Below are 25,005 nucleotides of genomic sequence, written 5' to 3' on the forward strand. Positions count from 1 at the left end.
ACTCAAGCTTGGAGCCATTCCATAAGACAGACAAGGATGCTGACTGGACGCCCCACATGATTAGATCCACAATGGGTGGTGGAAAACCAAAGTCATGTAAAGTTGCTCGGAGGAAATCCCAACTCACACGATCATATGCTTTCTCTAAGTCCACTTTTAAAGCCACCAATCCACCCTTCCTCTTGTAGGAATGAATTGTATGCATTACTTCTTGAGCTAGAATGATGTTATCCTTGGTGCCCCGACCTGGAATGAAGCTCCCCTGAAGAGGGCCCACGAGATCATGAAGGAGGGGTCTAAACTTGTTGACTAACACCTTGGTGATGACCTTGTACGCGACGTTACACAAGCTGATCGGACGAAGATCTTTGAACCGGAGGGGATTCTCTATCTTGGGAATAGGTACAATAAGAGTTTCAAGGAGAGAGGCATCTCCTTTCCCTTGTCGGAAAGCATCAGCCACCAAACTATGAAGGTCTTGGCCCACAATGCTCCAATATTGTTTGTAGAAAAAGGCCTGAAACCCATCCGCGCCTGGAGCTTTGAAGGAATTCATACACATGATGGCTTGGCGAACCTCCTCCAAGGACACCGGACGGATGAGATCCTCTCTGTCATTCACAGAGATGGAGGGCGGTCTAATATCCATGATGTGATTCCTGCAAACCTGTGTATCAACAGAAAAAAGGTTAGTGAAAAAAGCTTGGGCTCCCTCCTTCAAAGTCTCTGGATCAGTACACCACACGTCCCCAACAAACATGCCATGGATCTTGTTCCTCTTCCGTCGTATCACTGTTTGAGTATGGAAAAATTTTGTATTGCGATCCCCAAACTTCACCCACCGTTCCCTAGACTTCTGGAACCAAGTCAACTCCTCCTGAGTTAGGATCTGCTCAAATTCCTCTTTCAACGCTTTTTCTAGTCGCAACATAGACTCTGTCTCCCTCATCTCCAATTCTCGTTGCACCCCTTGAAGTCTCCTCTCAACAAGTTTCTTTCTTCGCGTGATATTACCAAAGACATTTCTGTTGAAGGATATCGAAGCTGATCGAATGTTGTTTAGCTTTCCCACCAAAGAGGGCGGTGGCTCCTTCCAGGTATCACGAACCACAGATTCATAGGAGGGATGAGTTGCCCAAGCTGCATGAAAGCGGAACGGACGTGTTGTAGGATCCTCCACTGACAAAGTGCACCGCACTAGGACGGGACAATGGTCTGAGTAGACCCGAGCAAGATTCTCAACGTAAGCTTCTGGGAATCGGTGCCGCCAAGAGATATCCCCCATAGCCCTATCCAGGCGCTTTGCGATTGTTCGTTGGCCATTCCTCTTCCTTTCCCAAGTGTATGTGTTGCCCGTTGCACCCAAGTCGATGAATTCACACTCCTCTATCATCGATAACATGCGGAGAGCTCGAACCTGGCAGAAATCTCCACCTGATACCTCAGAGGGATAACAAATCTCATTGAAATCACCGGTAGCAAGCCATGGTCCCAAGAACTGGCTACGCAGGTTTACCAAGTGTGCCCAGAGGTCCTCTCTCAAGACAGGGTTAGGGCTAGCGTATATGGCTGACAGAATCCACGAGTTAGTGTTCAAGTTGATGGACACGGATACCACCTGCGAGTGTACATCGATCACCTGAACGGTGAAGTTTCTATCCACCGGAGCAAGCACCCAAATACCACCACTGTGCCCTACCGCTTCGGAGACACCACAAAGTTCGTACCCTGCATGGCGCCAAAATGTCGCAACTGACTCAAACTGACAATGAGTCTCAAAAATAGCAAAGAGAGACGGGTGGAAAGAACGAATTAAATCCCGAACCCTCCTTTGACCACGAGCTCCTGCTCCTCCCCGAATGTTCCAAGCTAGACTCAACTTTATATAATAACAGAGTGCATTATAGTTTTGTATTTTTAATTTTTTATTAATTAATGAAAAGTATAAGTAAGATAGTAAATCATACTATTGTTTTTCAAAATGAACTGGGCTCGGATGAAATTGAATGTCATTTTCAATTTGTCCCTCAGGAGTCAATTATGGTGCTTATTTTTTGGCTCACAAGTCAAATTCATCGTAATTTTCTGTAATTTCTCAAGATTTTATAATTAAGGCTTACGACCTCTAATATAGTAAGTTTCTATTTCGTAGATTGTTCTTTGGGTCCAACCCTTGCAACTTACCAAATAAAAAAGTACTAGAAATAAAACTTTTTCTTTTTAAAATAACTCTTTAATCCATCTGAATTATTCTTTTCTCTTGAAAAATATGAACACAATATTTGTGTAAATTCAGAAGATGTTTTGAAATAAAAATTGTATATCAAAATTATAATTTTGAACACTTACAAATTGAATATTTAATCTCTTTATAAATTTAATCAAATGTTTTCTTCATAAAACATATATAATGTTTTCTTTTATTTAGTTTCGCAATTGCATTTTTGAAAAACTAACATGCTTTAATGATACTTTATTAGTAATTTTTTTTGAAAGATACTTTATTTGTAATTATACTGGTCTAAATACTAGTATGGATAGCCTAAATGGTACTTGATAAATTAAAATTTCCCAAGTCCTGGGTTCAAATCTACTGGTACCTAGATACCAAAAAAATACTGGTCTAAATGAGTTTTACTAGAATTGTAATTGACCTTTTCATTTTCTTTGACGGAATAGGAGAATTTATGCATGAAATAACTAAATCATAGGCCCTAAATCAGCAAAATGTAGACAATGAAATTATTTTTCACAATGCAATTGGACTTCGCAAGACAAAGATTTGAATGCCATTATTGCTGATTACAATTTTCCTGCAAGGAATGGTGTTCATCCAGTATATATAATAAGTTACCATTTCACCACTTTTCACATCAAAACTTTATTCGAGCTTCTGAATCACCTCATAGTTTTTTCCCCCACCAATATGGAAGGCCTATTTTCTGTGATTTTTATGTTGTTTGTTGCTATACCTAGCTTGTATGCTAGAGTAACACCCAATGCAGGATCTAGCAACTTCAATATTGTTAACTATGGTGCAAAAGGGGATGGCCAAACTGATGATTCACAAGTATATAAGTTTTTAGTTTTTTTTTATATTTTCATATTATTTGATATAATTAAGTTTTAAATATTTATTGTTAGGTTTTCAAATTGAATCTGACACCATTCTAATTGAACTTTCCAAGGCTTTTGTGAAAGCATGGAATGATTTGTGTGCTGCAACTCAAGGTGCCCCAACACTTCTCATACCCAAAGGGAAATCATTCATGTTGCAACCTGTGTCATTTAAAGGTCCTTGCAAAACTAACAATGTTAACATTGAGGTAAACGAATATGAACCATGTTTTTACTAGCTACTAACATTTAGTAATTTTCTTTTTTGTAGCTACTTACATTATATACATTTTTTTGCTTGACAGCTTCAGGGCACTCTTGTTGCCCCTAAAAGTGTTGTTGCTTGGAAATGGGCAAATAATAATAAGGGAGCATGGATCGATTTCTCAGGCATAAATGGCCTTGTTATTAGGGGAGGAGGAACATTCGATGGGCAAGGTGCTACATGGTGGGCCAAGTACTCTGATGATTCTGACAGGCCAAGTGTAAGTACTTGAAATACATGATCCAGAATTTATTATATTTTAAATAAGTGAACATGTCAAATTGCCTTACCTTTTGCCATTCAGTCCATAACTTTCTTTTTTCTTAAAAAAAGTGCTTAACGTATCAACCTTCCAATTGACTCACTATAAAACATATATTAATTAATTACTATTTTTTCTAAAAATTAACTACAATATTATTTGAATTAACTATGAAATTTGATTGACAATGTTTGCAGGCACTTCGGTTTCATAGCTGTAAGAATCTAGCGCTTAGTGCAACGAATCACATCAACAGCCCAAGAAATCACATAAGTATAAGTACATGCAGTGACTCTAGCATTTCCAATATTCATGTTACTGCCCCAGAGGAAAGTCCTAACACCGATGGGATTGATATCTCAGGATCAACTAACATCCTCATTAAGGATTCTACGATCCGAACTGGTATTTAATTAATACATACTCTTCATTTCATTTTCTATCCTACACCATCACTATTGCCATATATTTAAATTGATTATTAGAAATCATAAAAACAGAACAAATTTAACATGATTTGTTTATTTTCCTTAATTATTAATTATTATACATACAGGAGATGATTGCATTGCCATCAATGATGGTTCCTCTTTTATCAACATAACTGGTATTACATGTGGTCCTGGCCATGGCATCAGGTCAATTTCATTCATTTTGAGATTATGTTATTGATATGCTTGACTAAAATTTAAACTCACTTTGGTTTGTGTTGTTGATATTTAGTGTTGGGAGCCTCGGGAGAGATAGAAAGTTGGCTAAAAAACACTTTTGGCCCCTGATGTTTCAAGTTTGTGCAAATTATGCCCCTATTCTATTTTTGTCGACGTTTCTACCCCTCATGTTTTCAAACAGTGCACCGTCTACCCATCCGTCACTCAGGCTTTCTCAGGAGAGGTTCCTGAGTAGATTGGAGAGATGAAGAGGAGTATATAAAGTTGATGATGATCAAGGAAATGATATCAATTAAATTTGCTCGATGTATATATCAATTATGTATGTAACTTAACTGATTAAATGCATGTTTTGTTACTTACAGGTCTTGAGTTTGAATCTCCCATGCCCAATTTTTCCAATTTCACTTGTAATTTCCATGTGACAGATCCAAATAATATAAAAAAAAGTAAAATTAGTTCATTCCGTTAGTTTTTTAACGTGTCTGAGTGACAGAGGGGTAGACGGTGCACTGTTTGAAAACATGAGGGGTAGAAACATCGACAAAAATAGAGTAAGGGCATAATTTGCAAAAACTTGAAACATCAGGGGCCAAAAGTGCTTTTTAGCCTAGAAAGTTTGAAACAGTAGAAGAGGTACATGTGAGAAATTGCATCTTCCAAGGAACCACAAATGGTGCCAGAATCAAGACATGGCAGGTAACAAACAACTTAACAAACAACTGACTCTAATTTCATTGAAATTCAGCCATTATTTGTTTGATTTGTAAAAAAAAAAAGACATTTGGCACTAGTTTTTTATGAACTACTATATATAAAGAAACAAGTGATTAAGCCACAATTATTTTATGTGTTTTTAACCAGGGAGGATCTGGGTATGCGAGGAAGATAACTTTTGAAGATATTATACTCGATGAAGCAGAGAACCCTATCATCATTAACCAAAATTATAGGGCTTATCAACGTAATGGTCTTGCGGAGGCAGTGAAAGTGAGTGAAGTTACTTTCCGTAACTTCACAGGAAACTCAGCTTCCGAGGAGGCAATCACACTAAATTGTGACCCTACCGTCGGCTGCACCGGCATTATATTAAATAAGATTAACATAAAATATGTATCCGCAGGGAAAAGAACACGTGCATTGTGTAATAATGTTCGTGGGTCATTCTCTTTATGTAGTCCAAATGTTGTCTGTTCTTGACTTGAGATGTACTAGCCAATTAGGTTCTTGAAGTAGTAAATAGGATCCAGTGCATTTAGCTATGTTTAAACCCTAAGTATCGTTTCGACAAAAAAAACCTAAGTATCATTTTCTAGTAAGGTTGACTTCATCTCTTGTACTTAGTTATTTCACTTTGCACTGGATTCTATTTCTGTAGTCCAGCAGGATTGGTTTTGTACTTTTGGGCCATTGGTCCAGTTTCAATGAAATCCTTGATCCAGTGTCAAAAAGAAACATTGTTATACTTGACAAGATGAACTTCTATAACTTTTTACCCGAAAAAAAGTTAATCTTGAAACTTCTTATTAAGAATCAATGTTGCTAGCTAACTTATTGACGTGGTTTATTATTGATTATTCATCTATATATACTTTAGAAAAGAGGAAGATTGTGAGCCCCACCTCCATGACTTGGCACTCCAAGAATTACTCTTAACCACCCCCCTTTTTGCAGGACAAGTGTCACCTTCTAATTGTTTTGGACCAAAATAGTAGAAGCCCACATTAATTTCAGCTTTTTTATGGAGGCCCATTAATCAAAGTCATTTGAATGATGATTTTGTTTTTATTGTTTTATAACCCCTAATTAATGCATTCAAAAATATTCGAATTCTTTGTAGGCATGAAAAAGGTAATTCAGTTTTTGAATCTGAATCTTCAAACTATTTTTAAAATGGATATTCACAGCCTTCAATTTGAGATTCAGCACCTGCACTGAATGAGTATTTAATTGTGTTCATTCTGTTAACGAAAAAAAGTCAAGAAATTTGAAGTGTGTTAATTCTACTCAGCAAGTCACGAACAGGGTGAGCAATTCTGCTGGGGAAGTAAAGAAAATAAAGAAATTAATTCTTGAAAGAAATTAATATGATTTGCAAAAAATGTCAAACCTTAAATACTGTAATAACACAATTAAAAGCGTTTTTCCTATTTTTCTTTAATAGCTCATCAGAATGAGTAGTTCACATGAAACGCAAGGTACTTAGTGCATTTAATTGGTGTTAATTTTGCTTACAAAAAAGTCAAGAATTAAAATGAATTAAAGCAATTCAAACCTAATGAATTTATTTCACGTGCAGCCTTCAATTTTGATCCATAAGAATTAATTTATATACAGAACATTGAGATGGGAAAAAAAAAGATGAAACTTTGATTACGCATATTTCAAATACAATCCATCGTTATTTTTTTTTTCCTTTTTTAAGATGAAACTTTGATTACGCATATTTCAACTTCATCATTTATTCCCTCCAACTATTAGCTTTGAAATATATTTTGTTCTAATGGCAATCGATGATCTCGCCACCATCGATGCCTCAAAAGAGAACTGGTCTATTCACTACTACAGAAATGACCTTTTGCCACGCCTCAATTGCCACGGTTATAGGCGGAACCGTGGCAAAAGGTCAGTTGCCACGGTTATTAACGGAACCGTGGCAAAAGAGGATAATATTTTATTATTTTTTTTAGGAACCGTGGCAATAGATTTCCCCTTACCCCAGTACTCTCGTTTTTTCCTCCCACTCTCCAATTTTTTCTGAAAAGAAAAACCCTAACCTTTCTCTCTGTTCCCTCTCCTCTCTCTCCTGCTCCCTCTCGTTCGCACGCGTCCCTCTCCCTCTCCTTCTCCTGCTCGGTGCCGCCTATTCCACCGGCGCCGCTCGTGTCCCTCTCCTTCAAGTTCCATCGCTCCCGGGCTCTGATACCATCCGCTGCCGATCCATAGTTCTTCACCGATTGATGCTTCATGTAACACTTTCCTTGTTAAACTCCAAGCACTACGTATCATTGCTTGCTTCAGGACAAGCTCCAGGACCACTTCAACAATTTCTATGAAGATCTCTTTCAGGAGCTCAGCAAGTATGGCCAGATCTAGAGCTTGAATATTTGTGACAATTTGGCTGATGTAACCCTAATTTTTGTGATGTTTGTTGCTTTTTCCTCAGGTTGGAAATGTATATGTTCAGTAAAAAGAGGAAGATCATGCCCCCAATGCTCTGATGAACCTCACTGGAAGATTTTTTCAGGTACTCAATTCCCCCCTTTTCTCATCCAATTATGGTTTTTCTCCATTTTCCCTTCAATACTGAGTCCCTGATTATGTGAGCTACTGCTTTCATTATTCATGGTTTGGTTCTAATCCTGTTATCTTGTGAATTGTTACAGCTGTAAACTAGTTGGTGGGATGTTTGTGTTTATGATAAGAAAGCCATTTTCTAGCTTAAAAAAGCCATTTTTCAATGTGGGTGTGTTTGTAATTTGTAATTTTCTTTGTGTAAGCAAAGTTAATAATTTAATATTACTGGTTTCATGTCAATATATTGGAGATGCTCAAATGGTTTGACATTGAGTCATTTTTAATTACCTTATTGTTTGCTGTTAGTAGTACTGATTTGTTAGTTAGTTTGTGGACAGTCAAGGAAATGATCTTAGAAAGAAGACAATGAACTCTGTCTTCTGGAACTCAAACATGATTCAATGTCTTGATTACTAGCTCAGAGATAACACGTCTGAGGTATTTTCAAGTGCTACTTGTGTAAATTTATCAATATGGAAAACTATCTTAACCTTATGCAGCAAATCAGTACTATAGCTGGTAATCAAGTGCCTAGCTATTTTGTGTGGGAAGTCCTTTTTACTATGTCCATCATGGGATTGGGACTCTTGCTTTTTGCAATTCTCATTGGAAACATACAGAATTTTCTACAGGCTCTTGGGCGGAGGTAGAACTTAACCTAATGCTGGAAGTTTTTTTAATTAAATTTTGATGGTCAAGTTCTGATGTGTTTATTGGTGCAATATGCTTGATATTTTTAATTCTTATCCCTTTTACAGGAAGCTGGAAATGCAACTTAGAGGTCGTGATGTTGAGCAATGGATGAGCCATCGGCGCTTACCAGTAGACCTGAGAAGGTATAAAATTTTCCCATTCTTCTCATGACTCATATCCACAGTCAAAAAAGCATGTCAACTGCTTGATTCAAGTCATTGGTTGTCAACTCCCCACCCTCTCCAGAACTCTGTTTATTGACATTATACATAGTTCTCTTGTGCATGGGCAATTTACTGATCCGAGACACAAGTTCTGTTTTGCATGACTTGGCTAACTAAATTAGCAGCTTCTGAAGACTTATTTCAGATTTTAAAGAGGCATAGGATGATTTGGAATTTCTTTTTGTATCTGTCCCCAAATATGTTCTGGTTTTTGTGTATTTATTAAATATAATTAACTACTCTGTTGATTAGTGGTATGCATAATCTTGCAAAATATGTGAAATGATATTTCAGCATATCTTCTCTATCTCTAATAATGGGAGTGATATATACAACAAGTGATATTACATAAAAGGAAAACGTTTATAAATTCTACCACGTGGTAGCTTCTGCAAGGCACTCTAGTGTCCCATTAAAATTTTAACTCGTGTGACATATACGGTGCATTTTTTAATTCGTGTCATATACTCATGTCATTAATATCATAGTATACGATGCATTTTTTAAATTGTAGATTCTTTAATCTAGTCTCCATATATGAGGAACTACTCTTTTCCTATATAGCATGTCTGTAGGCCTCAAAGCTAAGGAAACAGTCTGCACTGTATATTATGTCATTTCTTTAGTCATTGTATCACATCAAATTATGGATCATACATTGTGTACAAGTAATATGTCTCAATGCAGGAGAGTAAGACAGGCTGAACGGTATAATTGGGCTGCAATAAGGTGGGTGAATGAAGAAATGGTTATGGAGAATCTGCCAGAAGATCTGCAGAGAGACATTAGACGCCATCTCTTCAGATTTGTTAAGGAAGTATGATCATAACATCTGCACTAAATGACTAATTATAATTACAACAATTTGTCATGCTTACGCCTTAAGTAGATTATAATCATGTGGTTTAGATGCTAGATAAGCTTCAGAATCTCAGTCACCATGGTTCACTTAAGATTTGGTTTTCTTTAGGTCTCTACTTGTAACCTGTTAGATTGAGTAGAAGTTTAAATGTAAAAATCATTTTGAAGGAAAATCATTTTGCCAGAGTATGGAACTAGAATGCCATTATCTGAAGGGGACGCTTGTGGTGAAGAACTTATGACATGGTATCTTGAACATTCTTCTGTAAGCTCAGGTATAACAATACTTGATTCAATGACAGGATGCTTGTTTCTAACATATTTTTAAAATTGCAATAGTCAGCAACTTGGCCACTGCAAAATAAGCAACAGCATGGTTCATTGATTCAATATCTGGTGCAGATGGTAGAAAAGTAAGGCTTCCTGGACAGAGGTTGGTTAGCAACAGGACAGTAAAGTGCTTGACAAATGTGGAGGCATTTTCACTCTCTGCCGCCGACCTTGAAGAAGTCACGATACTTTTCACAAGATTCTTGCGGAGCCCTCAGGTCCAAGGAGCTTTAAGGTAATTTCTTTATATCTACTATCAGTATTTAGGGTTCAGCATAAATAAAAATGAAAATAAGCAAACCAGCAATAATACCTGCACACTTTTTATATTCATAAATTCTTCACAGATGGTAACATTTTGGTCCAGCTATAACTTTCTTTGAATGTTCTGTGATGAGTTCACCTTGGATTCAGTGAAGAGTTTGTGCTATTGTTATCATTATTGATATATTTAACCACTAATATCTATTAAGATTGTGATTTTTCACGCATCGAAAGCTTAATTTATGTTTTGATATTCATGGCTGACATGTTCATTTGATAATTGTGTTGTTTTAGGTATGAATCGCCTTATTGGAGATCCCTTGCCGCAAACCGCATTCAAGTTGCATGGAGATATAGACAGAAACGTCTGAGTCGTGTTAATTCCTCAGTAACAACTAAACATTGAGGTAGTAGTTGTAATGTTACATCTGATTTTTTTTTGATAGGATAATGTTACATCTGATATTCTGGTTTGGCAGATTTTTAATGTCGTTTTTGGGTTTAATAAGAGCATATAGTGGCCAAACTTTATATTTGGATTGACTTGTGTGGCAGGGTTGGGCATCTTCTAGGTGTTAGTCTCCAAAGCATGAGTGATCCATCAGATTCTTTGTAAACCTTTATTATCACTTCATTTATCAATTACTTTCATAATTCTTTGGTTTCATAATTCTGTGGAATTTGGATGTTCTGTTTCCCATATACATAATCCTTGATGCCAAAAGATCATGAAACTTGCTTTTTAAATACAATAGTATTCTTTCATCTTTTCTTTAGATACAAAGACTTGCATTGTTATCTAACTGTTAAAGAGAAATAATTATTTTGAATTGAAATTGTGTGATTTAATTATGTGTGATGACAAAGCTGTTGAAATTGAGCTATTTAAACTGCTTCTAGGGACTGTTATTTGCATTCTGAATTGCAGGTAACTAATATGACAAGGGGACTTATTGTTGATGCAGACTGGACTTTATCTATTATACATACTCATGTGTAGTTTAATATATATCCTCTGTCTTTGTGGAGCTTGGACTTTTTATGCATGGACTACATATTCCCACTGTTTTATAACCGTGGCAATAGAGGCCACATATTGCCACACTCTATTGCCACGGTTACGCACATGACCGTAGCAATATTTGGACTCTATTGCCACGGTTACGACGTAACCGTGGCAATTTCTGGCCTCTATTGCCACGGTTACCATTTACGACCTGTGGTAATAGGCTAATCAATTGCCACGGTTCTCCCTTGAACCGTGGCAATTGAGCAATTGCCACGCAAGCTATCGCCACGGTTAAACCGTGGCGAAAGGGCGTGCGGAACCGTGGCGAAAAGCCTTTTCTGTAGTAGTGATTGTTGCAAAGGTGAACCGTTTGTGGCTAAGTCCGAGCTTATATGGATCCAAGCTTCCATTTTCCATGGACATGATTCTTATGGATGACAAGGTAAATCACTTTTTCACATAAACCTCATGTTTTACGTTCTTTTGCTTAAACTATAAATCGCTTACGTTCTCCTTTTATTGAATTTCGGGGTTGTAAGATTCATGCTTCGGTTAGGAAGACTCTGATATACCGATTCTAATCTTTGCTAAGTGAAGGACGTGTATATCAGATTTCGTTCTTTGGTGTTGGTGAAAGCGGTCGTGATTTCCGACCAACCTCGCATCCATTCAAGATCAACTTTGATATTCATACATATGTGCGCTTGGTTCTCAACAAGGCCATCAACTTAAGCCCGTACATTTTTGTGTCAATATCTAATATAATGTTCAAGTATCTTGATACGTCTTTTCTTATAGGTATATACTCTTTTTTAGCCTTTTGATTTTTAAATTACTGTTCTGGGTTTTGGATTAATGTTTCTATGATTTTGCAGATGTCATTGAAATTCTCACTGGTGCAAGTGCTGAACAAGAGTTTGAAAAAGATGGTGGGAATCAGAAAAGAATTACTATTGAACTTGACCAAGATGGGTACACCCAATGTTCAAAGCTTATTCATATTTTAGACATCTTTAATTATTAAGTTTTTAAGGTTTTATAATTTCTCATGCGTCTTAATAGGGCTCGGGTTTTATGCGTCATCTTGGATCTGTTGATGCAACTAATGCTGTTGTTGTTGTGAGTTGTGTCAAAATAAAGCCCTTTAAAGGTATTTTAAAGTTTCATCTGGTGTCAAATAATTAAAGTGCAGTGACAATTTTTTTTAAAACATTCCTAATTTTTATTTTACAGGTAAGACAAGTCTCCAAAATGTTTATGGAGCTACAAAGGTTCTTTTTAATCCTCTCATAGAAGAAACTGCCCCCCTCCAAACTCGGTGAGTTCGGTTCTGATTTTTAAATTACTCTCTTTTTTTCTATTTATATCAAATTATATAATCGCCTATCTTCTAGGTTCTTGAAATCACATGATAATGCGGTGCATGTCATTAGTCCGCTGCAAGATTCTGCAAAGAAATCTACCCCTGAAGATGATTTTCTAAAGCAGAATGATGGGAAAACCATCGAGCAACTCAAAGATCTTGCACAGGTATAGATATGAGTTCATAGCTTTTTATTTTTAAACTTAGTATTTGCATGAAATCAATGCCTGCAATAAAAACCCAATATATTTTCAAAGGGCTCATGAAATTTTTTAATTTTTAAAATCTCATCCGTTTAAATTATTAATAACATATGTTCGATTCCATATCTTTTATACTTACTGAAAAGAGTCTAAAAGTTAAAACACATTACTACTGATTCATCTTGACAATAAATTTAATCGCCGTGCAACGCACGGGTTAAGAACACTAGTAAATCTTGTAACTGCTCATGTGCCATGAAATGATTAAGTAAGAGTAAAAATAAATTTTACACCGTGTGTACATAAAAAAAACTATTATTTGTAAACAAGTTTTCATAATTTTATATCAATATTTAGAAAGTAATAAAAAAAATTCCATGCTTATAATTTTTTTCATTAATCACATAAAGATTAGTAGGCTTTGAAAGTCGACCCACAACACTTTTTTGAAATTTGTAGGTTTGACAAACAATGGATCTTTTTTTTTTTGAAAGTAACAATGGATCAATATAGAAAAAAGAGAGTTAGTTAGTCAAATTTAAAATGATTTTGGTTACTTGAGAGAAGCTGGTTACAAGAATCAATGAGTTTGATAACAACTTTAAAAATGAGATCATTTAAATTAAGCGGCAATAATATACCACGAATAAGGAAATGTGAGGTAAGCAAATAGAGATTGATATTGGAATTGGAATGAAAAACGCAAACGCAGGATTTTCAAATTGATTTGTTTAATTCTCTTAATTTAATCTTTTGTAATTGTCCGTCAAATGTTTTATGCGACAATAAAGCCTAATTTTACGGCCTTTTTCCTACGCTTGAGAATAAACTATTTATTTATTTTGGGATGAATTTGTCAACTACTCACACATTCAGGGTCGGAGAAGTAAAATATTAACACATACTCAACATGAATTCACGTTGATGTCAACAAAAGTATAAGTCCATAGTTGAGTTTTCATATTAAGGCCGCATCATAAACCTTCCCCGCTTCCAACATGCTTTGTTTTAATATATTATTTAGATTTATTTTCAAATTAGAATGAGATTAAAATCATATAAATTATTTTTAAAATTAAAATTACATTTATCACTTGATTTTAGGAATCACACAAATGATCAATAAAGTTATCTCCTTCAAATAACAAAATCTATTTACATTCATATTTCATATCCTAAAACCCAATACAACAGTGAACAGTGATATGCAGAATGTAAATAAAAAAACAGTGATATGCATTCCTACTCCTAAACTACTCAAATTAGACAGTTACATTCTGGTTTAGGCCTAAGGTCGAGATTTTTATTTTGAGAGCAAAAAAGATTTATTCAAAATCAATAGAAAGGTACAAACCCACACAGGGGGAAAGGAGAAGAAAGCCGCAAAACACCTGAGCTCCAAGGTCGAGATCTTAAAAGTTGAGATTTATCAATTTCTTTGTATCAGATTGTTTGAGGGGCTTTAAGATGAACATTTGAGCTCCTTCTTCCAAACACCTGGTTAAAGCAAAAAAATGATTGAGTACATTGTTCAAAAGAATGCAAGTACATGAGACTATAGTAGGATGAAAAGATGAAAAGGGGAACACTAGGAATTAATTAAATTACTTGTTAATCTGTGTTGGTATGTTCTTAGATGACATGATCACTACTGAACCTCTTCATTAAGGATGATTATTCTTCACAAAATAATGCAATTTGTGTTTTCAATATCATATATAATCACTAAATGCACCCATATGCAAAATGTATGTTTAGAAATCTGTCTATAATTAATTCTGAAGAAAAAATCAATTTTAAATTTAAGCTTATATGAGTAATTTTTGAAAATTATAATTAATGTCGAGAAAATAAAAGTCAATCCGACCATACTATAAATGTTAACATATTTCCCAGAACAAAACTTAAGTTCCTTGATTTTCTTAAGTAGCTCATAGCTAGCCAGTGTATGAGTGTATAACAAAACCAAGCTATTGTCTGCGGAACCTGTAATCTCGGTGGCCTCTGTTTGTGTCTCGCGAGAAGCGGTGGTGGATCTCTTTCGCTATAGGACTAGGAGTGCATATAAGTGGACTCGAGTGGTGGCACCGGTCAACCGATGGGCTTGCTGGTCGCCGCAGAGGCTTGCAATGTTCACTGGTGTCGCGGGTTGGCTTAGAGGGTGTGCTCGCTGGGAGTTGATTTAGGGATCGATTGGTTGCCTGGGTCCTGGGTCAAGTTATGGGTAGCGATTTGTGTGGGCTTAGGAGGATTGGGATGTTTTGGTTGGGCCTTGGCCTTATTTTGCTCTATTTCTCTTTTATGTTTTATGTTTTCCCATGTTTCGCTTCCTCAGGCTTCAACTCAGCAGTTGAAGTTCCTTTCTTAGGCACGGTCACAGGATGCTTCCAGCCTTTGACAATTGTCTTCCACGTTTTGTTGTCAATTGACTTGAAGAATGCAATCATGTCTGCCTTCCAGTAATCATAATTGGTACCATCCAAAATTGGTGGCCTATTAACTGATCCTCCCTCTTTGAAGTTGTGCATTAGAACATAATTTGTCTTCCCTAGATCGGAGCTCACCCAAACATAATAGGGTGCCTGCTCTGATGCCAATTGAAAATGGGTCAAAGAAAATGCATGTTTTGAAATGCTTTTACGTTTGATTTTAAAGACGAAATCAATTCTAAAGACAAAATCAATTCTAAAGATATAATCATATATAAGTAGTGTTTGAAAGTCAAAATTGATTATGATAATTTTTTTTGAGATTTTCCCCATTAAAATAAAGCATGTTTTCCATGAAGAAGATTTGACTCAACATGTTCTATTCGCTACGGATAAGGGAAGAACTCGATTCCCGATAGGCTTAATTCTTAAAAAATCAGAAAAATCAGAACTGAATCAGAAGACAAGGATCAACCCCTCTTTTTGCATTCTTGTGCCTGCGATCTTACCATTTCTGAAGTGGCTAGGGTTACATTGAACATGCTATAAATGTCAGTGTATATACCAGAATAAAACTTAACACCTTGATTTTCTTGAGTAGCTCATAGCCTATTATCCTTTCATGAAATAGTATATGATAATCAGATTTACTTTGGATATGTGCAATGGAGCAAAAACTCTAGCTAGTTAGCATGCAACAGATTTAGTTTCTGACAATGAGATTTTATGCAGGTTTGGTGTTCCACGAGCGATAGTTTTTGAAAATGGAATTCAATTCACCAGCAAACAAACTCAGGATTTTTGCGATGGCATGGGAATTCAGATGAGGTTCTCATCAGTGAAGCATCCTCAAACTAATGGGCAGACAGAGGCTGCGAACAAGGTGATTTTGAAGGGCATAAAGAGGCGGCTATATGAAGCTGAAGGAAGATGGATTGATGAACTCCCGATAGTTTTGTGGTCATATAACACCATGCCACAATCAAGCATAAAAGAAACACCTTTCTGATTGACCTATGGGGCAGATACGATGCTCCCTGTGGAAATCAGTAATTTCTCTTGGTGAACGAAAGCGCGACATGAGGAGGAAAATAGGATGAACATGGCGGTGGGGTGGGAAAAGCTCCCCGAAGGGGCGATTTGATAACGACAAAGTGTCAGGAATTGCCTCGGAAAAGCCGGATTTGATTCGATGATTACAAATGATTTCACATATTTTCAACGTGAATTCTTGAGGTCAACAAAAAATATTAATCCCTCCGTCCCAAATTATAAGCTAAAATTGTAAAAATCACGCTTATTAAGAAAGTCTTAATTGATGCATTGGTTTTAAACAAAAAGGTACAACTTTTCATGTCTACCCCTATTTAAGATAACACTTTTTAATCATTATACTACTAATAGTGCTCCACTACCAATAAATGCAAGGATAAATATGGAAAGAAATATTAGTTTTTACAACTTTGGCTTATATTTAGTGAAAAAACATAAGTCACAACTTTAACTTATAATTAAGGACGGGGTGGTAGTACATAGTTGAGTTTTCATATTTGGGCCACAATAAACTTTTCAACATGCTTTGTGTTGAGAATATGCCTATATAATAGTTGAAAATAAGATAATATATTTAGTTAATATTTAATTTTCATATTAAGATATTGTTTATTTATTTTATGATAAGATTAAGATAATTAGTCATTTCTAGAACTAGAACTGTGAGTTCCGCGTTATGGAGCAGGGGAGTGGCGAGGAGTACAGCTCGGCGGTTCATCACACGGAGGAGGAGATGCTGCATTGGGGGCTCCCTCCTGACATGGTGGCTGACCAGAAATGGTTAGAGGAGTATTCTTCTAGATTATTTTGAGAACACTGCAATCATGACTCACCTCAAAGTGTAATGCATTGTTGTCTGAGCTTTCTATCTGGTAAATTTGTGCTTCTTAGTTACCCTGATTTTGGTTTTCTCCTACTGCATTGTGCAGAGTTCGGTTGGGGCTTCGTTTTGTTTGTTTATTTCCCGAAACAAGATGGTCAGAACGAAGAAGAAGAGAAGGAAGGAAGAGAATATAGCTGAGGATTGGTGCTTTGCTTGCAAGGATGGAGGGCTCATGAGGGTGTGCGATTATAGGTAAGTTCAGAAACATGAATGCATGTTGTTTTTATTACATAAAATGGTTATTGCTTTTTTAGTTGAGTACTTTTTCTTCTGTGAGTGGTTTCGATTGGATTGTAAAGGTTCAGCAATGGTCATTTCTGTTAAAGGAGCTATTTTTTTGCAGGACACGGTTGAGAATTGAGATGAATGAGTAGTGATCAATTCCTAAAATATTACATAGATATAATTTGTCCTGTGAGTACTTTATTTTTGATACTTAATTAACTGCACGTTGCTTAAAGGGATTGTCTTAAAGCTTATCATCCTCATTGCGTGGGAAAAGTTTATTAGCTTACTTAGTTGTTTTTCTTTGCTGTTTTCTTTGCTATTTTGTAATTCCTGAATTCATTTGCTATGAAGGCTCACTTGTTCCCAAGACATTTGATCTTTTATATATATTTCTCCCTCAAAAAAAAAATTCTGGGAATTATGGTCAGATGCCCCAGTTTTTCTCTTAAACACACTATTACTGAAACTGAATATCTTGGTTACTGAAAATTCACCTGAATAGTTGGTATTTTATCAGTCTTCGACTTAGAGATTTCGTGTTTTATATGATCTATATTTATTTTCCGGGCAGTGTGGAAGAACTATGTGCTGGAATTGACAGCCTTTTAGAAAATTTAGTGCATGTATTCTTGTCAGTTGTCATGATTAAAACAGTTTTTCTCTATTCTAGCTCTTTGCTTGTAGCTCCAACATCCCAAGCCACAGTACTAGTGTGCTTTTATCATCTTGGAATTATAGAGCTATGCCATCAGCTAGTGTGCCACTAGTGACAAGAGGTTTGTTTGTCCTGAACTAAGACAATGCTTATTTTACATTTTTGTTATTAGAATGTGTACTTCTCCGATCCACTCTATTTTATGACAAGAGCTTTGCTATGTTACACGACAAGGGACTGCACAACTTGGCACGACAAAGCTAAATTCAAAGCAAATCAAATCTTCAAATAATATGATAAAACCAAAATTAATTACCTATAAAACTGAAACCAGTGAAAGTGGGTATGTTGTGCGTGTCGTGTAGTGAAAAGTGTCATGGATTTAAGCATTTCCTTTATGACAAATCTGAAAATCATGCTAACTTGGAAAGTTTTTTTATTATTTGTTAGACATTGGATTGATTGGAGCTGGGCAAGTTGGGGAATTTTTTTTAGTTTGAGCTGATTTTAGGGTTTAAGGCCAATTTTAGGGTTTCGAGACGATTATAGGTTTAAGGCTGATGTTTAGGGTTTTCGAGCCAATTTTAAGATTTTGGACCGATTTCAAGTTGTAGGTCTGATTTTTAGGATTTCGTGCCGATTTTAAGCTTTATTGTCGGTTTTAGGGTTTCGGGCTAATTTTAGGGATTTCGAGCTGATTTTAGGGTTTTTTTTGCCGATTTTGGGCCAATTTCAGAGTTTAGGGCTGTTTTTTGAGGTTTCATGCCGATTTTAGTGTTCCATACCGATTTTAAGGTTTGTTGTCGATTTTAGGGTTTATAACCGATTTTATGGTTTAGGGTTGGTTATTGAACAAAACCCAATTTTATATCTGGTGTTTGAAATAAACCCACTTTTAATATTAGTTTTTGAACCAAATCTAGTTATAAACTAGTTTTGAAAAACATCCGGTTTAAAACCCTTTTTTTAACTATATCCAGATTTTAAAACCAGTTTTTAACCATATATATCCATATTTTTAAAGCTATTTTTGATAATAAACCAAACCAGATAAGTGGTTTTAAAGTGGATATGGTTTGATTTAACCTAACCATGAACACCCATAAAATTTACTTTGGATCTCTACAGAGCAGCGAAAAGCAAAAAGACAATCTAGTTTGTAGCAGGTTGGTTACAAATGTTTGTACAACAATAAAACATACTTTGATTAGTCTTGGGTCAGCCTAGGGTGCACAACTTTTTAGTTGTGTTAAGTTGCACAAGGGGAATCTGACCTGTTATGGTCGGTTTTCCGGTTTTTTTCTTTTTTCTAAAAATAAAAAATTTAAATTGTATTTTCTGAAAAATATATTTTATTTTATCAACTTTTAGCCATCTTCATCTTCAACATGATGCCACCACGCTTCAACTCCTCCTACCTTCCTACTTCTATTTCCCTTGAAACCCAGATATGGAAACCATTGTCACAAAACAACAGAACAACAATACAAATGCCATAAATCTCGTATCACACAACTCTTCCGTTCTCCCCCCTTCATCAATCATCACCTTGCCTTGAACCTCGAGGGTGCCTTCGCTACGCGACTCGACGGAGGGTGCTTCCGCGACGCGACAGCGGCACAAACGGCAACTCGGGACAAGGCCAGAATGATGAGGAGGCGTCTTCTTCGCAGATCAAAGTCGAACTAGCATGAATGCTTCCTCTTCTTCGTGGATCGAACTAAATCAAACCCAGATCTAGGTTTCCTCTCCTCATGTATGGGCTCTTTGTCCTTAAATCTTTGTGCTTCTCAACCGAGATTAGTGTAACGGTGGTCTCAAAGTTCATGCAACGAGGAAGATGGCTCGATCTGAAGCAACGGTGGTTCGATCTGAAGTAGGCCTAATTAAATGAGATTACAATTTTGCTAAATTATTTCGAGGGGTAGTGGTGAGTGATTTGAGTAATTTATATAAAATAAACTCATACCTCCATTGTATATAACAAACATTAGGCCTAACCATCAACGAGTTAAGCCTCTACAATTACAATGCCTTTTAAAACCTCTTGTCACCCCTACATATAAATAAAGCATTAATTCATATAACCCCTACATTTTTTAATCATGCATATCAAGATTTTGCATGACAGGCGAGAGTGCGAGAGAAATGGAATGTGTTGCGAGGGCGAGGGAATGACGGGGAGGAAAAAGTGACGAAATTGTGATGTTTGTCTTTTAGAAAAAAAATTTGGAGGGAGAAAAAAAATCATTATTTATTTTCTCTTCTTTAAATTTCATTTACCAAAATTAATCATGTGGAAAGTCAATTCTATTATATCTAAATTGAATCATGTACCCAAACTTTACATCAAGTTCCTTATTTCCATTTTGTCAAGTTCTCCATCTCCATTTTATTAAGTTCTCCATTGAAACAATGATAAATGGACTTCATTTAAAAAAAAAGGATATTTTTTTTGGAAGTCCCCTAATATATATATATACTAGTACTTTTTACCCGTGCGATGCACGGGGATATTTACTTTTGTTTTTTTATGCGAATTTTTTACATTTTGTGATTTTTTTAAGGATATTTTATAGATTAAAAGGAACAATATTTAATTTATATATAAGAAATCTTAAATTTGTAAGTTTAATTTTGTAATGAATGTTTGTTTTTATTTTTTTGAGTTGTCATATTGTTATCTTTGTTGTTGTTTTCCTAAATGCTCGATTGATGGGTTTTTTTATATCTATTGAATAGTTTATTACAGTGAGTTGAAATAACTTGTATGTGCCAAAAATAAACGCTGAATTATTTTATTTATTTTTTTACAATTGAAATAATTACATTGAGAATAAAACTGAGAATGTATCGTTCCACATTTCCTGTAAAAAAATTTCATCATATGGCATTGCGAAAGACTTCTTTATAAACTACATTTAAAGTACTATGAAAATTGTTACAATCACTATCGGAAATGAAATTTTTTAATAAAGTAACCAACCACATTATTTATACTTTTTTATTTTTATAAAGTAAAAAACAAAACTCATAAAGTAATTTGGATGAGAGAGAAATAATTAATATTTTAAGCTAAGAACTAAAAAAGTAAAACTCTTTATATAAGATCTGAGTTCTTATTTTTAAGAACTAAGAGCTTCATGTCAGCACCTCCAATAATAAAGTTATTAGTTCTTAACTCAAAAATAAGAACTAATAACCTTGCATTGGAGAGGCTCTAATAATAACCTCCTCTAAAAAAAAATAACCTCCTCTGTTATAAGGTGTCATAATAATAGTTGTAACCGTCATGACAGATTTTAATGTGGTAATCAAAGTCATAATTCCATTATTTCACATTCGGACATAAATTGGGGTAAAGTTAATTTAATTTCTCTTTTTAATTAAAATTCTATAACTGCTAAATTACTAATAAAAACTTTTAAAATTTGGTCAAATTTAACTGAAATGAATGGATAATATAATCACTAAATTGCACTATTTTAATTTCTATGTAAACTATTGAAATTCATAATTTTCTTTTGAAACCGTAAATTATTGAAATTCTAAAAACCAACAGTATATCATTAAAGACAATTTTAATAGTTAAACTCTTTTTTTATAGACCTCTGTTAGTTCTTAGAAATGTTAATAAATTAGTCCTCTTTCGATCCCTAGACCCTTCACCCATTTCACCCAAACCCGTATGTCACATAGCTCTTACCACTTGAGCTAACTTCGAGAATCAATAATCAATTTTAATTCAGTCCTTCTCTATATTCTCTTTTAAACTACTGCATTCCAATTATTCTCTAGCTTGGATCAGTTGGATGCTTTAGATTTGTCTATGTTATAGTATAGATGATATCTACTCTTTTAAACTACTACATTCCAGTCATTCTCTAGCTTTGATGCTTTAGATTTGTCTATGCTATAGACGATATCTACTTGCTAGTCTTGTGCAGTGTCTACTTAGATATGTTCCAAGCTTAGTATCTCACTTTGATTCCAAAAAAAGAAACGTTTCAAGCTTTTTTGCAAGAGTAATAACTAATAACTGAACTTCAGTTTCAAAAATATAAATGAAATTCGATATGATGATTATCCAATAAGTTTTATACTTCGGATGCTAAAATGTATTTTTTTTCCCGTGTTATATCTTCATATCTTTGCAATAAACCACTCAACTTGTCATAGACTGATTTTATTTCATCGCTCTACACCATTTCAAAATTACACCAAGTTTCAATTTCAATACACCATTTCAAAATTCCACTCAACTTGTCATAATGCCCTTAAAAATCGAAGATATATATCATCCCTTATTAGTACAAATGGGAACTCAGAATCCTAAGCCCACAAAAGAAAGAAACTTAGAAAGAAAGAAAGTTGAAAAAACATGAAAACTTGATACACTTTATATATTCTTTCTATATCTAGATACACTTAACAACTTTGTGAAGTTTGTTGCACTTGCAATCCATGCAAGATTTCCGGCATTGGAAGCTCAGGAACATGGGCAACATCAACAAACCCAGCCTCCTCAGACCTTTTAGCAGCACCCTCAGCTTGTAAACCCAGGAATTTTAAAAGAAGAGATGTAATTATATATACCTGCACAACAACAGTGTCAAAGAAGCATGTTTTTGGAACATAATCAGTAGACCCAACTGCTTGACCATTAGAGATAGATAAAGCAGTTAAGAAGCTAACCTTTCCAAATCAGTAACCTATTAATCAGAGAAGCTATGAGATAACAATTACTGATTACCTTCATAGAAGCCATCATCTTGCAAGGGGGTCACATACAAATGAGAAAAATGACACAGATATTCACATGGGGAGAAATACAATTAGAGAGTTAGAGCTCTTAAAAAAAGAAGGCAATATGAATGATAAAAAAGCAGCATACACTGAATATATAATGAAAACAAAAGTTAACCACATGTATGCAAGTAAGAATTTCAGAAAATAACAATTCACCTCTCCAAATTAGTAACCTATTCAAAAACTATGGTCTTTCCATTTCTCTGAAGGTATGAAAAACGGTAGAAAGGGGGGGTTTGAATAACGTTTTCAGAACAAAACTTCCACCTGGAAGATTTTGACAAATCTTTCGAGAACTTAAGTGCTAAAGATAAGAGATAGAAAAACACACAAGTATTTTATCCTGGTTCACTTGATAAATCCCTCAAGCTAATCCAGTCCACCCGTTAAGGTGATTTCTTCCTTCTTAGAATGAAGGCAATCCACTAATCAGATAAGAGTTACAACTGCACTTGAAACCTACAAGTGACTAACAATTACACTGACTTAGCTATCACTAAGATTCACTCTCTTAGTCTTCTCTAGGATCTGATCAACCTTGATCTCCTAAAGGAATCACCACTAAGATTCACTCTCTTAGTCTTCTTAAGGATACTGACCTACCCGGTCCCTTAAGGAAAATCAAACAACTGTTTGAGGTTGGTGTTTACAAAGGTTTGCTTCTAAATAAGCTGAGTGTAAACTAAATGAATTTCAGATGAAAGAAAGCTTAGAATATTTTGAATATGTCTTGCGCGTGTGTATTGCTTCTTCGTAGTTTCTTCTTCTAGCCACTTCTTTCAATCTTCAGCCTCTATATATACTCCAAGGATTAGGGTTGAGCGTTGCATGGGAAATGCTACCGTTGGAGGGCAGTTCTGGAAAATCCAGCTTCTGCTGTGGCTGAGAACGTTAGGTAGGTCGTCAGGAAGGTACACTTGCTTTTGTACTTGGATAGCGACTTGACCTTTTAACCTAGGAGACTTCTGATCAGGGGAATACTTCATATTGGAACTTGTGAAGCCGGTTGATCAGAGTCAGAGCGAAAGCACAGATCCTCTGACCATTGTATCTTCTGATTCTGAACTCAGAGGGAAGAACATGGCCTTCAGAGTTTCTTGCTTCTGGACTTCAGAGTTTCCACTATTCAGCTTCTGGATCTTCAGAGTCTTCTACACCATCAGAACATCTGAACCTTCAGTGTTTCTTGGTTATCAGAACTTCTGGATCTTCAGAGCTTCTAGCGACTGAGTCCACATCAGAGTTTGTATAGCTTCAGAACTTCTGAAGCTTTTCCACTGTTCATACTGAACATGGTGAATGCGAAAGCGTTGCTTGGGTTACCCTTTATACACAGTGCTTCTGATTTGTGTGAGATTGAGTTGAGGTCAGAGCCTGTAAATAGCACACTCAGAAAAACACGTTAGAGTACCACAATTGTTCATATCAAAAGGTTAACTTGTAATCATCAAAACATAGAGTTGTACTACTAGATCAAAACTTGATCTTACATTCTCTAGGTACCCTATACAACTAAGTATACCACTGTTTACAAAATAAATCACAAACCATGACAGCTTTCTAAAGTCCTTACCTTCAAGGGACTCAATTTATGTTTCAAGATTTGGATTAGATTGGCTTAATAGAGCAAAAAGAAACAAACATGTTTCCATTCAAACTTCACCTGAAAAGCCCCAAGGTGGTCAGTTACACGAAATACAGGCATGCTCATATTGATCTGCATTATACATGATAAAGATAAAGACATAATAAGAATAACCATTATAACCCAAACCCCAAAACATTACAAATAAGAGGAAATAATGAAACAGAACAACCATCATAAGAAGAAATGAAGTAAACAATACATGCAAAGTAGAAAACATAACAACCATGATAATGAGAACAAAATTAGCAAACTAATAAAAGAGCTTTTCCAATATCTGGTTTTCCAACGTTGTGGTGAGTTATTAAACGGGTCAGGACTGGGGGGGTTTGTGCTAGAAAGAAGAGCTGAGAGGGAGAAGGTGGGCTATAGAAGCTTGTTTTCCCCTCAGAAGTACCTTCGGGGTTACGATAATTGCTAGGAGGAAAATTGAAATAAATCTTGCAGCTTCAATTTGATATGTGCTCCCCTTGATCGATTTGTCTTTCAGAAACACTTCAATGGAAAACATCTACCAAATCAATACAACTGGAATTTAATAGTAAAATTAATCAATTTATGTCCAAAGATACATTGAAATAGCATAAAAACAGTAAGAAATAAATACATCTTTGCTCTCCTCCTTTGTACATGAATCACCTCTGGTCGATGATGAAAAGCATGAATCTCTGGTAAACAGTTCCTACACCACAAAGCATAAATCAAAATTAGAGCCTATATCATATGGAAGTAAACAAAGAAAAG

General features: G+C 35.4%; 2 protein-coding genes and 1 long non-coding RNA gene across 6 annotated transcripts; all 3 read left to right on the forward strand.

Moving 5' to 3' along the window:
- The first annotated feature begins 2,374 nt into the window (after positions 1–2,374).
- LOC130746050 (probable polygalacturonase At3g15720) lies at positions 2,375–5,662 on the forward strand. The gene is made up of 8 exons (XM_057598563.1): positions 2,375–3,070; positions 3,189–3,326; positions 3,423–3,602; positions 3,842–4,049; positions 4,201–4,282; positions 4,368–4,557; positions 4,925–5,014; positions 5,297–5,662. Exons 1-8 carry the CDS (start codon positions 2,927–2,929, stop codon positions 5,513–5,515), a joined length of 1,251 nt encoding a protein of 416 aa, XP_057454546.1. The 5' UTR covers positions 2,375–2,926; the 3' UTR covers positions 5,516–5,662.
- Positions 5,663–7,051: 1,389 nt separating this feature from the next.
- Positions 7,052–9,843, forward strand: LOC130749781 (probable cyclic nucleotide-gated ion channel 20, chloroplastic). 2 transcript variants are annotated; one of them, XM_057603154.1, is made up of 7 exons: positions 7,056–7,395; positions 7,482–7,562; positions 7,951–8,258; positions 8,371–8,448; positions 9,217–9,346; positions 9,576–9,665; positions 9,793–9,843. In XM_057603154.1, the coding sequence occupies exons 3-6, from the start codon at positions 8,086–8,088 to the stop codon at positions 9,630–9,632; spliced, it is 438 nt and encodes a 145-aa protein (XP_057459137.1). In that variant the 5' UTR covers positions 7,056–7,395; positions 7,482–7,562; positions 7,951–8,085; the 3' UTR covers positions 9,633–9,665; positions 9,793–9,843. The 2 variants fall into 2 exon arrangements, 1 of the variants encoding a protein (XP_057459137.1); XR_009023099.1 differs by lacking the exons at positions 9,576–9,665; positions 9,793–9,843 and having other exon boundaries at positions 7,052–7,395; positions 7,702–8,258; positions 9,217–9,263.
- A 700-nt stretch (positions 9,844–10,543) lies between these two features.
- Positions 10,544–17,590, forward strand: LOC130749793 (uncharacterized). Of its 3 annotated transcripts, none has more exons than XR_009023103.1 (10): positions 10,544–11,435; positions 11,591–11,791; positions 11,869–11,965; positions 12,056–12,143; positions 12,227–12,311; positions 12,388–12,523; positions 15,721–16,224; positions 16,727–16,882; positions 16,971–17,116; positions 17,268–17,590. It is a non-coding gene; the product is annotated as an uncharacterized LOC130749793 (long non-coding RNA). The 3 variants fall into 3 exon arrangements; XR_009023100.1 differs by having other exon boundaries at positions 11,533–11,791; positions 17,268–17,589; XR_009023102.1 differs by lacking the exons at positions 16,727–16,882; positions 16,971–17,116; positions 17,268–17,590 and having other exon boundaries at positions 11,533–11,791; positions 15,721–16,244.
- Positions 17,591–25,005: the final 7,415 nt, after the last annotated feature.

This window comes from Lotus japonicus, chromosome 1 (genome assembly GCF_012489685.1).
Source record: "Lotus japonicus ecotype B-129 chromosome 1, LjGifu_v1.2".
NCBI classification, from domain to species: Eukaryota; Viridiplantae; Streptophyta; class Magnoliopsida; order Fabales; family Fabaceae; genus Lotus; species Lotus japonicus.